The sequence below is a fragment of the Knufia obscura genome (assembly GCF_036327395.1).
Source record: "Knufia obscura strain CCFEE 5817 isolate CBS 148926 chromosome Unknown scaffold_1, whole genome shotgun sequence".
Classification (NCBI taxonomy): Eukaryota; Fungi; Ascomycota; class Eurotiomycetes; order Chaetothyriales; family Trichomeriaceae; genus Knufia; species Knufia obscura.
Genome location: NW_027042687.1, coordinates 479,009 through 493,171, shown reverse-complemented (window position 1 = coordinate 493,171; position 14,163 = coordinate 479,009). Strand labels below are relative to the sequence as shown.

Sequence of the window (14,163 nt, the reverse complement as noted above, 5' to 3'; positions counted from 1 at the left end):
ATGAATGCTAACGTCTATGCCTCTTTTCTTTGACGCATAATGCTCGTCGCTACCTTTTTGATGCCTTCAGTGACTCATGTTCCGCCACTTCGCAAGTGAATATGGTGGCCTTGATTCGTGATCAGGCATTTCCCGCGGATGTTTCGGTCGCTCGCTTCACCTCGCAAGCTCCTTCGGAGCATGATACCATACTTGGCAGTCCAGAGTCGAACGTCCCCTCGTATGCTTCCTCGACGTCGCTATGCCAGCCTCATCGAACGCTTGCCATCGTTGAAAACCCACCACAGCTCATTGAGACCACCTACTCGTCATCCGAATCCTCCTCCTCGCTCTCCTCACCCTCATCAGCCGTAGCCGCAGCCTTCTTGGCTGGCTTCTTCTTCTTTTTCTTGTTCTTGCTCTTCGTACCAGTTGACTTGGCCAACGGTCTCTCCAGGATCTTCAGAATCTCCTCATCCTCAATCTTCTTATCCGACTTCACCTTCTCCAGGTCCAAAGCTGGTGGTGCTGCCAACTTTGTAAGACCATTTTTCGTGATCGCTACAGTCGTGAATGTCCTGGAGACAGCAGCGCCATCCGAATCCGCAGCAGGCTTGTACTCTCTCAACACACCATTCCTCACACACTCAATCACTCCGACCTTGCCCGCCTTCTCATCATCCAATTGTCGTAAGGAGAATGGGAAAGTGCCAAACTTCTTCACAATCTCACTCAGCACCTGTCTCGAACTCGGTCTCTTCAAGCCATAAGTAATAGCAGTCCGTCGCATAAGCGTAGGCCTCTTATCGAGATCCTTCACCTTACCACTTCCCAGACTCATGCCTACCTCGACTCCCCAAACTTCCCCAACCTCAGCCGAACCCTCGCCCTTCGTGCTATCCGCAGCAGGCGAAAGAATGATCTTCTTCTTGCCCTCGATCTCGTTCCTCTCGAACATCCACGAAGTCGTATGCTGCACAACCTTGACATCATACGCAGCAGCAACCTTCTCCACAAGCTGTATTATCTTGGTCTGACTCGGTGCCTTCTCAGAACCAGCCTTCTTCTTCTCCTCTTCAGTTCCAGCCGCTAGTAGACCAGGAGGAACCATGAGTCGCAGCAGCAGCTCATTAGCATAGTGTGTAGCGAGTAGCAGGTCGGCCTCTCGACCCTCGATCTTGACATCTGCGGCCTTCTCACCCTTCTTCGGTACCACGACGTTACCACCAACTATGGCGCCGAAGCCATCGATCTGTGCACCTAGTTGAATTTTGACTACCTCGCCCGCCTTCAGTTCCAGGACCGAATCTTCAGGGTCGGATAGCAGAGGTGTAAAGGGTGTGACATAGGAGCTGGGTGAGATGGTGCATGGTGTGCCAACGCCTTTCTGTATCTTCTTGCCCTTGTAGACTTTTTGGATCTCTTCGTCGAGGAGTGAGTCACCTTTCTGACAGAGTTCGACAATTTTGGCGCCTTCGGTCAACCAGCCTGTAGAGGGTTAGAAAGATGTTGCGAGAGGGCATTAGGGACCGTGGTGTTGTACTGACCTGAGACGGTCTCGTAGACCTTGTGCGAGATTTGTGCTGCAGTCTTGTATCTGTTGTGCTGTTAGACTCGGCGTTTTGTGTCTAAGGGATTGGGCTTGCGGACTTACTTTGTGAGTGTATCTGGGTTGGCGAGACTGTAATCTATAACATCCTCAGGTGTTAGCTTTGCCAGCGCTTGAGTGACTTGTTCTTCCAAGTGAACAGCATCAGCCGCATCTATGTTGACGATTTCGAGGACCATATTGGGCAGGAAGAGGTCATGTTTGTTTTGGAGTGCTTGAACGATTCGTTCTGCGAAAATTCCATAACTTACCAGTCTCTGTAGATTCGGCCATTGCGATTTGTCTGAAGGGTATGAGGAAACAAATGGCAGGTGTGGTGGTTGAGGAAAGCGCAACTTGAAAGGTCGTGTGTCCTTGTATTCTATGGTGGGGTGTGGCCGGCGTTGCACTGTGAAAACGATGTGTCTTGTGCGAGATGCTGCCCGCAGATGACATCAATTGAAAGTTCCACTTCTCAGCCTCCTGAGCGTGTGCAACCCCGGAGTACTGGTTTAGGCGATATACGCGGGCTTGTGAGACTAATTCAGGGGCAGCGAAGTATAATGATGCTGAAGGTTAAACAAAACAGGTACGCGATGTAGGAGGTAGAAGCTCACCATCGAGCAAATAGTCACATATGGCGCAGTCGTACCAAACCCTTCTATGTACTCAATCAGATATGATCAAACCCATCACAATCTTTGGGTGGACAACGCTACCCTTCGAACGGACCGTCCATCGGATCGGTCCCCTTAGAGGAAGGTGACTAGCCTTCGAAAAGCCCATCCATCGGGTCAGATTCATCACTAGAAGGCGACTAACCATCTTGATCCAATCTCGCCTCGACGGACTCGCGATGCTTCCTATTCTTCAGATGTGCTTCGAACCGTTCTGCAGTCATTCCTGGGCCCGTCACATACAGCTTGCCAGGACAATCCAGACACCTAATCCTCGGAACGTATTTGTGTTCAAAGTGCTTGTTCTTCTCATCCGCAGGTACTGGTCCGCCCGTCGCAGGATCGATAGCGGTGTGCTTCATGGTTGCTTGGAATCTATCGTCCCGGTACTGTGAGCGTAGCTTCTCGAGACCTTCGGTTAGCCAGTCTGGAGGTGGTGGCTGAAAAACTGTTAATTTCTGATCTTGTGCGTTGAGGGATAACTTCACTTACAGCTGGATGTTCAGCGCTCGGAGGATGCCACGTCGCATCTATCGCTCCGAACATATTCTCTTGTGGCTTCGTGTTCGGCGGCGGAGGCGGCTGAGCAGCAAGATTCAATGGCGCCGCTTTCTGTCTTTGTGGAGGCATTGGACTGCCCATGTTTGAACCGTGTCCGGTGCGATCTTTCAGACCTTGGGCACGAGACCATGCTGCCAGTTTCTTCTTTCCCACTTTGAGAACAACGACCAGTTTGTCACCGTCATCGTCGCTGTCTGCCTCCTTGTAATCTCTTCTTCGTGCCGCACTTCGTGGTTCCATAGCAGCACTTGACTCGGGAGTAGCTGAGCGCCCCACAGTAAGATTGCTCCTGATACCGGCTGAGGCCGTGAGAGCAGCACTCCGCATGGTACCTCTGGAACGTGAAGGTCCTGAGGGCAGGAGATGAGCAGGAATGGCTGGTGAGTCGGGACCAGAGTCATCAGCACTTGCCGAGTCCTCACTTTCCTCGAACTCATCCCGGGCACCTCTAGCAACCCGTCGACTCTGTCTTGCAGCTCTGAATATCCGACTATCTTCCATGCTTAGAGCGCCTCCAGGTATAACAGATGACACCACAAGAGATCTGATCGTCTTCGGTTTCTCTCTAAGATCTGGTAGTGCAGGACCACCCCGTCGGTTAGTCGATCTCTTCTGGTGACGTTGAGCTCGAGATATAGACAGCTCTGTCCTTTCAAGATCCGCCTCGTTGAGCTCGTATATATATGGCGAGTACTCCTTCGCCATTTGGTATGGCCTGAAAAGTGTTGGTAGGGGCGATTGCAAGAAGTTCTCTTTGAGATCTGGATCGTCGATAACTCTGCCATCGAACGGAAACCCGGTCAGATGCAGGGATTTCGAGTAGAGCTGACATTGTTCCCGGATACAGTGAGCTATAGCAGTCGTGAATTCACCTGCCAGACTAAGGTCATGGGTCATTTGCCGCGCAAACTCCTCGGGTGAATTGTAAGGGTTGTTGACTTCCCACTCGAACTGATCGATCAGTGTGTTCTGGCCAATTGTAATATTCAACTTGACCAATATTCGCATCTCGTCGTTCTTGTAGGCAGTATATGGCAGGTGAGGGTCGAGCGGTTCCGGCAGGGTAAAGACATGAGGTGTGTAATCTTGAAGCTGTTCTCGAATATCTGCCGCTATCTTCCTGATCAGAGGATCGCACGCTTTGACGTCCAGGCCGAAATCCTCGACTACTTTCTCGGCGTAATAGTCAATGTTCGTGGTGTGATCGTATAGGTTCCAAGTGAATGTATCTCGCAGTTTGATCTTTCCCCACTCAATGTCGAGCCGGATGGGAACAAGCTCTTCGTCCTGCTCGGCCTGAATAGCCTGGTCTTTCCGAGGTACTCGCGGGGGTCTAGTCTGCTTCTTCCCTGCCCTCCGCATGCGCGGATATATAAGGGGCTCGCGCACAGTACGATCGTCGGTCCTTGGATTGCCAAAGCCTTCATATCCGACACCGAAGACAAGACCTGGCTTCTGTTGCCTCAAGGGTGCTAGTTTCTGATAGTATTGGACCTCCTGTTGTTTTTGCTGAAGCAGTAGAGGTTTGTGCTTGTACTCGGCGAGATCGGCCTTGTAAAGATATTCGCGTGTCACGTATTGATCTGTCCGGATGCGCTCGGCAGTCGTCTCACGTTTCCTTTTCCTACTCGGTGGCCGCTGGCCTAGCCCTTCCTGCGCGCTGGCTTGGTCCTGCTGCGCCGCATCATGCCCTCCATCTTGGTCGGTGTTCGCGGCGTCCAGCACTGCTTTGGCGCGTTCCTTCTGGGCAGCGATAGCGTCCGACGGTGAAGGCAGGACCGTATCTGACGTTGGTGGAGGGGTCGCAGGCTTCGTCTCGTCTAGTGGTCCGCTCATGGTTTCGTCATGTCAATAGGTGCACTGTATATTCGGGCGCTACTGAATGCTGGTGATTGATGATCTGTATGACCGTGGTCAGCCATGCTGGTCGTCAGGAGGAAGTCGACGAATCAGGTGCATATGCGCATCAACCACGCACATAGACGAAGCATCACATAAATGGCATCAGGGGCAGCAACAGTACTCTAGGAACAACTTACAACCACAGCTATCTCGGCTGAATTGAGTCAATGCGCTGCGCGACAGTGACGAGCCGGATCGCGAAAAGAGTCTCCAGGCTGCAACAACTCAACCCCCAAGCCGGAAAACGCGTCAATCCATTCTTGGTCTAGTTCGTAAATTGCTTGTGACTTCAAGTTGTGGCTTCGTGCCGGAAAAGCGATGTGGCCGCCAAACCTGCCCAAATTGGTCATCCAGCTATTCCGGCGGGGGCGTGTTATCTACGAGTACTGTTACATTCACCGCACGTCCCTGCAGCACACTGCATCTTGAGGATCATCAACCTGTCGAAGACACACCGTGCATCCTTGAGGACTGGCATGCTCTTGGACAATAGTTAGTGTGACCTGAACCATGACAGTACAGGCGTGCAAATCGAGCCGACGTCAGTGTTCATTTCTAGTAAGTGCTCTCCTCGCGATCGTCCTCGATATACGAAGTAGTTGAGCACCGGGACCCCTTCTCGGGGCAAGGTAGACGGTCAACTTGATCGTCGCACTGAATGCAGGTCTGTACACTACCGGACGCTCGCCTGATAGATATGACGAACGATTTGAAAAGCCGGTTCGCGGTGATCGAATTGGCATTTCTTCGATCGCAATCTTGGATCTCGATCTGAATATGATAGCTATCACTTTAGCCTGATACCCTGAAGCGAAGGAGTCGTGCTTGTCTAGGGTGATGTCTTACAGGTCCTGATATCGTTTTCTGTGTGACGTGTGCCTAGTGAAGGAGTGCTATCGAAGCGAAGCAGTTGTGATCTGTCAAGTCGGAGATTTGCATGGTTTCGTCAATGGAAATCATTGATGCTGAACTCGCAGGTTCCCAGAGTCTAAGCATGAGCAACGAAGAGCAGAGGACACCGCAAGTGTAAGCGCGAATTGCTATGTATGAAGATGAAAAGGGATCATGAAAGATGTGATGTGAAATGTCAGAAAGGTATCATTATTCTCTGTAGTCTATACTACGCTTTTTCGTCATGGAAGACGTCCAAAACAATCATATACAACAGCATGGCCTGAATGGTGATACGTCCAAGCTGACTTCAAGCTTGTTACCTATCATAACACAAACCATCCAGTCGTGCATGCCGTAGTCATTGAGAACAATCTATATCTTCTCACTGGGCACCTGAGTTTGAGGTACCGAGCTGACAGAGCCCGCACGGTTGCTGACGGAGCCAGCCCGAGTAGACTTTCCGTGGTATGCAGACTTCGCAATCGAGTTCCACGCATCCTCGGCCTTGTCGAGCTTGTTGAAGCAGAGCCAGAAACCAACACCACCGGCAGCAGCAAGGACAGCGACAATGCCGTAGTTCCAAATGAGCAAGGGGTCCACGACAAGGGGGGTGAAGGCCTGGCCCAGAGCTGATGCAAATGCAGACATGAAGAGGTTAACTGCCATGACCAGACTCTTCATGTTGGAGGGAGCCTTGGAGAAAGCGTATTCGTAGGAGGTGACGTTGGTGAAGATCTCGGCCATACCGATGAAGACAAATCCGATAATCTGAACCCAGACATTGATTGGGGCGGGGCCATTCTCCTCGACACAGTCTGAATCGCCGGCGTGGTAACCACATGGGGCCAGCTCGTAGATGTAGTATTGTGTGACACAGGTGGAAATCATTGCTGCAGAGCCAAAGAAGAAACCCATGGTCATTCGCTTGATGGGTGTGAGGTTGAAGCCTATTTTTCTGAATCCAGGGTATACGACTTGATCCATGAGTGGGACCATGATGATGATCGAAATGGGGTTCAAATTCTGAATCAGATCGTTAGGTACACCGTTCAACGTCATCGTTGCCGCCTGCGAGGTCATGTTGTTGCTCATTTGGTTGTAGGCGAGATGGAAGAGCGGCAAGAAAAGGAAGACCTTGCAAGCCATGAGACCACGTCGAACCTCGTCAACCCAAGCATCGTCGTAGGTCATCCACGATGGTCGTGATTGAGGAGCGACGTTCGATGGTCGTACAACATCCCAGGAGAACTTCTTTGGTGAGAACCAGTTGCCCTTCATAGCGTAGAAGAACATTTGGAAGAATTTTTGGAGGACAGATCCGGTTGGTGGTGTGAGTCTGTAGCGCTTCTTGAATACGGCCAAGACAACTGGTGCGCAGAAGAATAGAATAGTCGGAATGAGGTAGGCTAGCCAAAAGCCAACGTACTTCTCGACGTAGACCATACCGATCTGGCTGGTCAATGAGCCGATATTGATCATCATGTAGAAGTAAAGGAAGATCCGGGTGTTCGTGACAGCCGGATCAATGACGACCCGCTCACCAGTCTTCGCGAGCGTTGAGACCCGCAACCTGGTGTCCGTGACCTGCTCAGCAAGCATAGGACCAACGTTGGCCTTGAAGCAACCTGTGCCGACACCCAATGTGAACATGCCAATGACAAATGCCGCCATAGCACCGTTGGGGTTGACAAGAACCTGAGGGATGGCAGAGATGCAAAGGATGACGTGTGCAACGATGGAGGCGGCAATGGCGACGTGGATGGTTTTGTATCGGCCAAGGTGAGCGTCGGCAAGGTACGCGCCGAACAGCGGCATCAGATAGGCCCAGAAAGAGTTGAACAGACTGATACCAGTTGACGCTTGCTGGCCATAGCCCAATGCGCCAGACTGGCCATCTGTGCCGCCTGCGCCGGTACGTGAGCCCTCGGGGAGAGGCTGTTGAATGTAGTTGGTGTAGAGGATAGTAGTGCCGTACCAGGAGAATCGCTCGCAAAGTTCACAGAAGGCAATAGTCCAGCATACCCACGGGATCTTGCCTGAGACCCTCCGCAAAGTCGTGAGTTCCTCGTCTGTGGGTGTGTCTTCATATCGTTCTTGCTTGGTAACAGATCCACGTATGCTTTCAGCGGCTGTTATCGACATGCGCCCATGGCCTTCCTGGACCTCCTTCGTAGTGCCTTGTATGGGAGCATCGCCGACACCAGACTTGGCAAGCTCAAAATCGTCGATGGCGGTGACCGACATCGTCGCGGATGGCTTACAATGATATGACAATAAGTTGAGAAGTGTTGTGGTATGCGAGGAAAAGCCTGCGTGCAAGGAACGAGGCAGGTGGTGGAGGTAACGATGATATATATGTTTCACGAGTAGCTTGACCCTCCCGCCACATGGCTATCAGTTGTGATAGTCTTGCTGCAGGCGAATGCGACCTTCTGCTGTCCCCGTTCTGATAGCCCGCTGTTCTACCAAAAGGGTTCGATGTCCGGGCACAAGATAGCTCAGTCCCCAGCCCAAAAAGGAAGGTCAGATGTCGCTCAACAAGGAGCACGATAAAGGCTCGAGGGATGTCTGGTGCGGAGGGAGCGCGCCAGATGGTGGTCAATGTCACCTTGAATCTTGGCTTGATTTGCTTCACAGATCAAGCAACGTTGGTCGAGCGCCGCAACATCTCACTGGCTAGACGTGTGACCCACTCACGAGCCTCTCGAGAAATCCGAATTCTTTGCGGCTAGTGGCTAATCTGTTTTACCTTAATTCTAGAAGGTCGCGTGTGTTGGTTCGCCGCAGGTATCCGCACGCCGAGGCGCGAAGTAGACATGGCTCGAACAAGTCTTCTTGGCCAGACTTGCCTCTCGCAAGCTTTGCCGTTTGTCGTGCTTGCTCCTTCCGCCAGGCACCACCTTCAGCAAATTCGTTAGATACTCGCTGTTGCTTTCAAGCAGCGACGTCGTATGGTTGCGAATAGCCGCAACTCGATCCGAAGACTGCGTGATCGGGCAACGCAGCAGCATGCGATTCCCGTCGCAGAAACATTTGTCCCACGAAAATGACGATACAGTTGCCAAGTCTTACGCCAAGCCGATCAACAGCATGAAGATGGTCTTGGCAAGCTTAGTCGGTTTTATGGTACCATGCAGTGCAGAGTGTTACAGGGTTACATTCATGGCATTTGTGGATCGCATATCATCCGAACCAGTCCAGAGGAGGCTTCTGTTGAGTGAGTGCCGCGATGTCCGTTCATTTCCTGATTCATGTCCTTGTCACCTCATCTTGGGCCCTGAGCGCGATTGTGATTGCGGTTCGCCCGCGCACACGGTTTCCACACGCCAAAATCCACATTGCTGTTTTCCAAGATCCAGGCTTCGAATAATCCTTCGCCGATAACATTACCTCGAGAACCTCGGTTACCGGCTCGCGAACGAGGCGATCAGGCCAAGCAGGCGTTATCAGTCGGAGGTGACACGAGACAAATCGTCGATACCAGCGAGTCCAGCATCATCAGTGCGACTGCTCAAACATCGCGCATAGCATCGCATGTAGACATGCCCTTGCTTTGCATACGGTAAAGCAGTTCGGATGTCGTCCACTAGCTTTAGGTAGCTAAAATGAGTGCCGAATCTTGGCCTGCTCCCAGTGTCTCTCCACGCCATCATGCGAGCAGCCTGAAAATAGGATACTCGTCGCCCTCCTCCACCGGTATGATATTGAATGCAACGTAGCTATCAATGTTCTCCGGTTCGAGAGCCACGAAAGCCAATCCTGCGTTTCGTTGTCTTGTGCTCACAGCAAAACTGCCAGCAGGGAGCTCGACCTCTTTCTCAGTCGCTGAGGTGGTCACCGTAACTGGCACAACGCCCTCATAATAGGTTTCGTCGAAGGCCATGCTGGTGATATTGAGGGCCTCCACCGTCCCCCGGAATCCTTGAGACATCTTTGTGACTTCAAGGCCGCTAACTTCGAGACGAGCCGCAAGGTCCGCCCAGGCACGTGGTATGATATATGCCTCGGGTCGTGGTCGCGTGAGTTTTGCTGTTGTTGGAGTTGTGCTCGCAAACTGGACAGGGGTGTCCACCAGAGTGCCATTTGCGATGTCAACCATTTGGAACGTCCGATCTTCGTACTCTGTCGAATCAGTGACAACGATATCTTTATCAGTATTGATGAACTCTTCGATGCCATCTGTGATAGTTTGGTAAACTTGTTGAGCATTATCAGCAGCGGTCTGTATGATCGCTTGTGCCATGACCAGTCCTGTCACTGTTCGTCGTTGGAAGTGTTGGTCTGCTAACCCAATCCCACGCATCTCGCATAGAAAGGTAATACTTTGAGTCAGACCCATAGCGTTCCGGCCAATCTTCGCGTCACTGCCAGCTTCAGCAAATCTGATCGTGCTATCCGGTGTGGAATTGCTGGAGCCCGTGACATATGGTTCCCACCTCAAGCCGACAGCTTCCAGGGACGTGCCGATATTAGCTGCGAAGACTTCCTCCGACAGCTGACGAATACCTTCGTTTATGTTGGGATTCTTCGCGGCCGAAAAGAGGGCATCCGCGGCATGGACATAGCTTCCCCCGTATCGCGAACCAGCAGTGAATTCGTGCATATCAACAGCAATGTGAGGTTCAAAGCTACTGAATAGTTCCTTGATGTCTCGAGTTTGTTGCCTCGCGAGCTTGATGTGGTCGCGGTTAGGGTCAAAGTTTGTAGCTAGCGTCCTCTGGAAGTATGCAACTCCGTCAACATTATATCGTGGCAATACCAGAATGTCCATGGTGGCTAGGATCGATTGAGTCCAGGTTTGATTAGCGTCCATCTTCCCTATCAAAGCAAGCAGAGACTGGTCTCCAGCCGGCTCATTGCCGTGAACACCACCCTGAACCCAGACCTTGAGCTTGTTAGAGTTATTGGTGCCCGCCACAAGGTTCTGTGTCGACATTGAGAGGTAGACATACGGCAAGCTCCGACCTTCTTCAGACTGGAAGTCAGCAGAGTAATATGTCATCCAATCGGTATTGCGAGAGGCTATGGATCGCAGAAAGTAATCTAGGTAGGGTCAGCACCGGAACATAGGTACGCTTGTCATAGAACATACCCATAGTCGCGTCGTCAGTCGGTCCCTCTGTGCCATTTGCAAACTCGGCGGGTATACCATCTGGCATTGTGAAGGCAGGAGCGATGAGTTCGAAGCCTTCAACATCCTGAAAATTCGCTGCCACAGCTTCGTTGTCTCGCCGTACAGGGACATGATTGTTACCGTACCGTACACACTCAACAGCAGAAGTCAGGCTCAGCAGGCTAACGGTGAGCAGTGTTGAGAAAGTCATCGTACCCAGTACAGTCTCTGTAGCTCATTCAGAGTTTTGCCTTGCTCGATGATTGCCTCATACCGGGCAGTTGAAGGCATTTGTAGCCCGTGGTGTTATGCCGCAATCGGCAATGTCGACCTAGTCGTTCGTTTCCCATCCCCTCTTCCTTGCCCGCGATCGACAAATTCAGCTTGGCAGTCTGTCTTGGAAGCTGTTTATGCGGTGATCGCCAAGCGGGAATATGTCGTAGAATGGGCGAAGGTAATCGTTCTCCGCAAGTACAAGGGCAGGTGTAACGTAGTAGAGTAAATCTGATTTCGAGCTTCCAGATTCAGCTTCACATTTTACATGGTATCCAATGTCATTTTCACAATAGCATCGACCCACCGGATGTTGAATAATCGGAGTAAGGAGAGTCCCCGTCGTCGAGGCTGAATACGGTGAAAATTGTGATGTACGCTCATCTCCGGGATGTGCCTACTACCTAGATTAAGTTCGACCCTCGTCTACTCGGTCACTGGTGTCCTCGGTCACGATTCCCACCTTAAAACGCCGAAATCGTGATTTCTAGCTTTATCATTATTAACTCTAATTTAATGTACTAAGCTTATATATAGAGATTTACTAATTTTAGAATGTGTAAGTTGAGGAATATACATATAGACTTAAAATAAGAAAGCTGTTAACGAATAAAAACGCGATCTTTGCGTTTTATATACTAATTTGCGGTAAGACGACCTAAGAGACTGTAGCGTTTAATAACTCTCTTAGTATGTATAATAATTTACTCCTTTAACTTTAGGTAGATAATTGGTGCACAAGAAGCTTGGTGTGTGAATGTCTGATTAATGACTATCTACCAAGGTTCAACCTTGGCTGTGAGACGAAGTCTCAATCTCTACGGGTGACCGGTGCCACCACCATGGCAACAACCGCAACAATAATAAAATGATTTTTCTACTATTTAGGAGATATTTAAGTATAAGACTTATAAACTTAGGTAGTTATAACGGAAGAAATAAAAGGGAGGCTTTTTCGCCTAATAAAATTTTCGGCGTTTTTCGTAGCGACCTAAGCTAGGCGTCTCCACTATTATATTTATACTTAATATCATAGAAAAAGTATATCTTCCTAGCTTAGAATCTCTTAGAATTTAATTATCTCTAGTAATAAAAAGGTTATACCCTAAAAGGTACTTTTCTAAAACCCCCGCAAATTTGTTAGTAAACCGAAGTGTCAGGATCTGGGGACGACTCTATCACTATCAGTGGCTAAATACTCTATTTACCTATAGGGGCGACAGCGATTCAACGCTTGTAAGAAGCGGAAGAATCGCATACGCAACGCATCTATGTACCTATCCTATGTCACGTGCTATTCGTGATATTTATCCCCTCCCTCCGTGCGTATCGTCCTCGATACACGATCGCTTCTTTGTTCTGATAGATATAACGCAGCTAGTTATCACCTTACTATCTTGGTAATCGATTAACAGTAGACCTGCGTCCTGTCTTACGACTCACCTTCGACTCGCATGCGTTTAGTAACCTTAGCCCTCTACGGCTATATGCTTTCAGCAATCTCGAATCCCGCGAATAGAGCTTAATTATCCCCGGTTACTTAGCTAACGCATAGCCCTTTTTACTAGCTTTACAGAGAACTCGCCTCGTCGGCCACGCGTATGCGTATAGTAGCAACCTCGCGATAGCCCTCCTTTCCTTGTATACTTCGCTGTAACCTTAAGGTTAGGTCTTCTCGCTCTTCTTCGCTGAGTAGTGCTTCGCTATATACCCTCGTTTACTATAGGCAAAGCACTCTCGCTTATTAGGTACGCCTTCGGTACGAGTAGGCCTCGCACTCTCTGTGCCTACCTTACCCTCCGCCTCTAGCTTACCCTGATGAAGCAATTTAAGCCGTTGCGCTGCTGTAACGACCTGTACGCGCGTCTTAATTGCACGCTCCTCGCGGAGGACGGCTACGCGTAGCTTAGGACGTAGAGCGTTAACTAGCGTCTACGCCCGCTGCTGCTTAACCGTTATAGAGTTAGGAATATCCTCTTCTAACTCCTCTAACCGGTTAGCTAGCTCGCGGACGCCCTCGCCCTGTCGCTGCTCCGCTTTCTTTACTACCAGTAACGCGTCGCCTATTCGGCTAGTAGGATCCTGAATTATATCCCGTAGCACTCTCTCGTAATCTCTTTAGTTCGTAGGCTTCTCGCCGGCGAGTCGTATCTACTACGATAGCGCGTCGTCCCGGAGGTACAACGCTGTTATTATTACTCGCCGACTCTCTTTATACTCGCCTACAGCGTTAAAATAGATACTGCAACCCTAAGTATACCTTCGAAGCTCGCCTAGCGTCTTATCGGTAAAGACGGGGGGTGCTAGCGCCCTCGCCCTCACTGGTATATCGCTACCACTACTCCGACTAGGCGTAGGCGACGCACCAGGCGCTCGCCTACGACCCGTAAGCTCTGCTTCCATCTCTTCTATCTCGTCCCGTATCCTTTTCTTTGTTATAGCTGCCTGCAGCTGTGCGTGCTTCGCGGCCACCTCTTTCTCTGTCTCCTCGGGGGCGCGTCGACTGCGCATCGACATCGTTTCGGGGCTCGTATAGTCGTTCGGCGGCGGCGATAAGGGGGAAGCGTTGAAAATGTCAGGATCTGGGGACGACTCTATCACTATCAGTGGCTAAATACTCTATTTACCTATAGGGGCGACAGCGATTCAACGCTTGTAAGAAGCGGAAGAATCGCACACGCAACGCATCTATGTACCTATCCTATGTCACGTGCTATTCGTGACACGAAGACAGCGTTTTTATTCTTTAATAACTTTATTAATAATCAGTATAAAGACTTTAGATCTTAGTATATATGGTAAAAATGGTAAGGCTATGTATATAAGTATTTACTATATAGAGGTAGCGCCTAAATTATTGAGATAAGGACCCCTGTAAATCTCGATTTAAGGTGTAAAACGTGACCGAGTACACCAGTGACCGAGTAGACCGGGGTCGAACTTAGTACATGCTTCAGCGTAAGGAGCCCCTAACGTAACAGAATAATAAGTCCTAACGAGCCTGTCCGACGTGCACATACGGTGCGAGATTTGTAGCGAGCCACTGGAGATGTTATCAGCAAATTACATTGGTTACCTTGTAGCTTACCGTTGCCGTGTGTTCCTTAGCATCAAGGAGAGAGGTGTTTGTGGGGATTTACAACGTGTAAAACAGGTGGAATCAACTGTGGTCACGA

The 14,163-nt window shown here is 50.3% G+C and overlaps 5 protein-coding genes across 5 annotated transcripts; all 5 read right to left on the bottom strand.

The window, feature by feature from the left end:
• Nucleotides 1-301: 301 nt before the first annotated feature.
• On the bottom strand, nt 302-1,861 carry PMZ80_000184 (uncharacterized protein; the record flags this gene model as incomplete). The annotated part of the gene is made up of 4 exons (XM_064868638.1): nt 302-1,467; nt 1,527-1,576; nt 1,634-1,817; nt 1,840-1,861. 4 exons carry the CDS (start codon nt 1,859-1,861, stop codon nt 302-304), a joined length of 1,422 nt encoding a protein of 473 aa, XP_064734135.1.
• A 523-nt stretch (nt 1,862-2,384) lies between these two features.
• Nucleotides 2,385-4,641, bottom strand: SNF5 (SWI/SNF chromatin-remodeling complex subunit; the record flags this gene model as incomplete). The annotated part of the gene is made up of 2 exons (XM_064868637.1): nt 2,385-2,684; nt 2,737-4,641. The coding sequence occupies 2 exons, from the start codon at nt 4,639-4,641 to the stop codon at nt 2,385-2,387; spliced, it is 2,205 nt and encodes a 734-aa protein (XP_064734134.1).
• Nucleotides 4,642-5,973: 1,332 nt separating this feature from the next.
• Nucleotides 5,974-7,845, bottom strand: PMZ80_000182 (uncharacterized protein; the record flags this gene model as incomplete). Its single annotated transcript, XM_064868636.1, has 1 exon — nt 5,974-7,845. The coding sequence occupies one exon, from the start codon at nt 7,843-7,845 to the stop codon at nt 5,974-5,976; it is 1,872 nt and encodes a 623-aa protein (XP_064734133.1).
• Nucleotides 7,846-9,250: 1,405 nt separating this feature from the next.
• PMZ80_000181 (uncharacterized protein) lies at nt 9,251-10,760 on the bottom strand (the record flags this gene model as incomplete). Its single annotated transcript, XM_064868635.1, has 2 exons — nt 9,251-10,644; nt 10,694-10,760. 2 exons carry the CDS (start codon nt 10,758-10,760, stop codon nt 9,251-9,253), a joined length of 1,461 nt encoding a protein of 486 aa, XP_064734132.1.
• A 2,477-nt stretch (nt 10,761-13,237) lies between these two features.
• PMZ80_000180 (uncharacterized protein) lies at nt 13,238-13,504 on the bottom strand (the record flags this gene model as incomplete). Its single annotated transcript, XM_064868634.1, has 1 exon — nt 13,238-13,504. The coding sequence occupies one exon, from the start codon at nt 13,502-13,504 to the stop codon at nt 13,238-13,240; it is 267 nt and encodes an 88-aa protein (XP_064734131.1).
• Between the last annotated feature and the right edge of the window lie 659 nt (nt 13,505-14,163).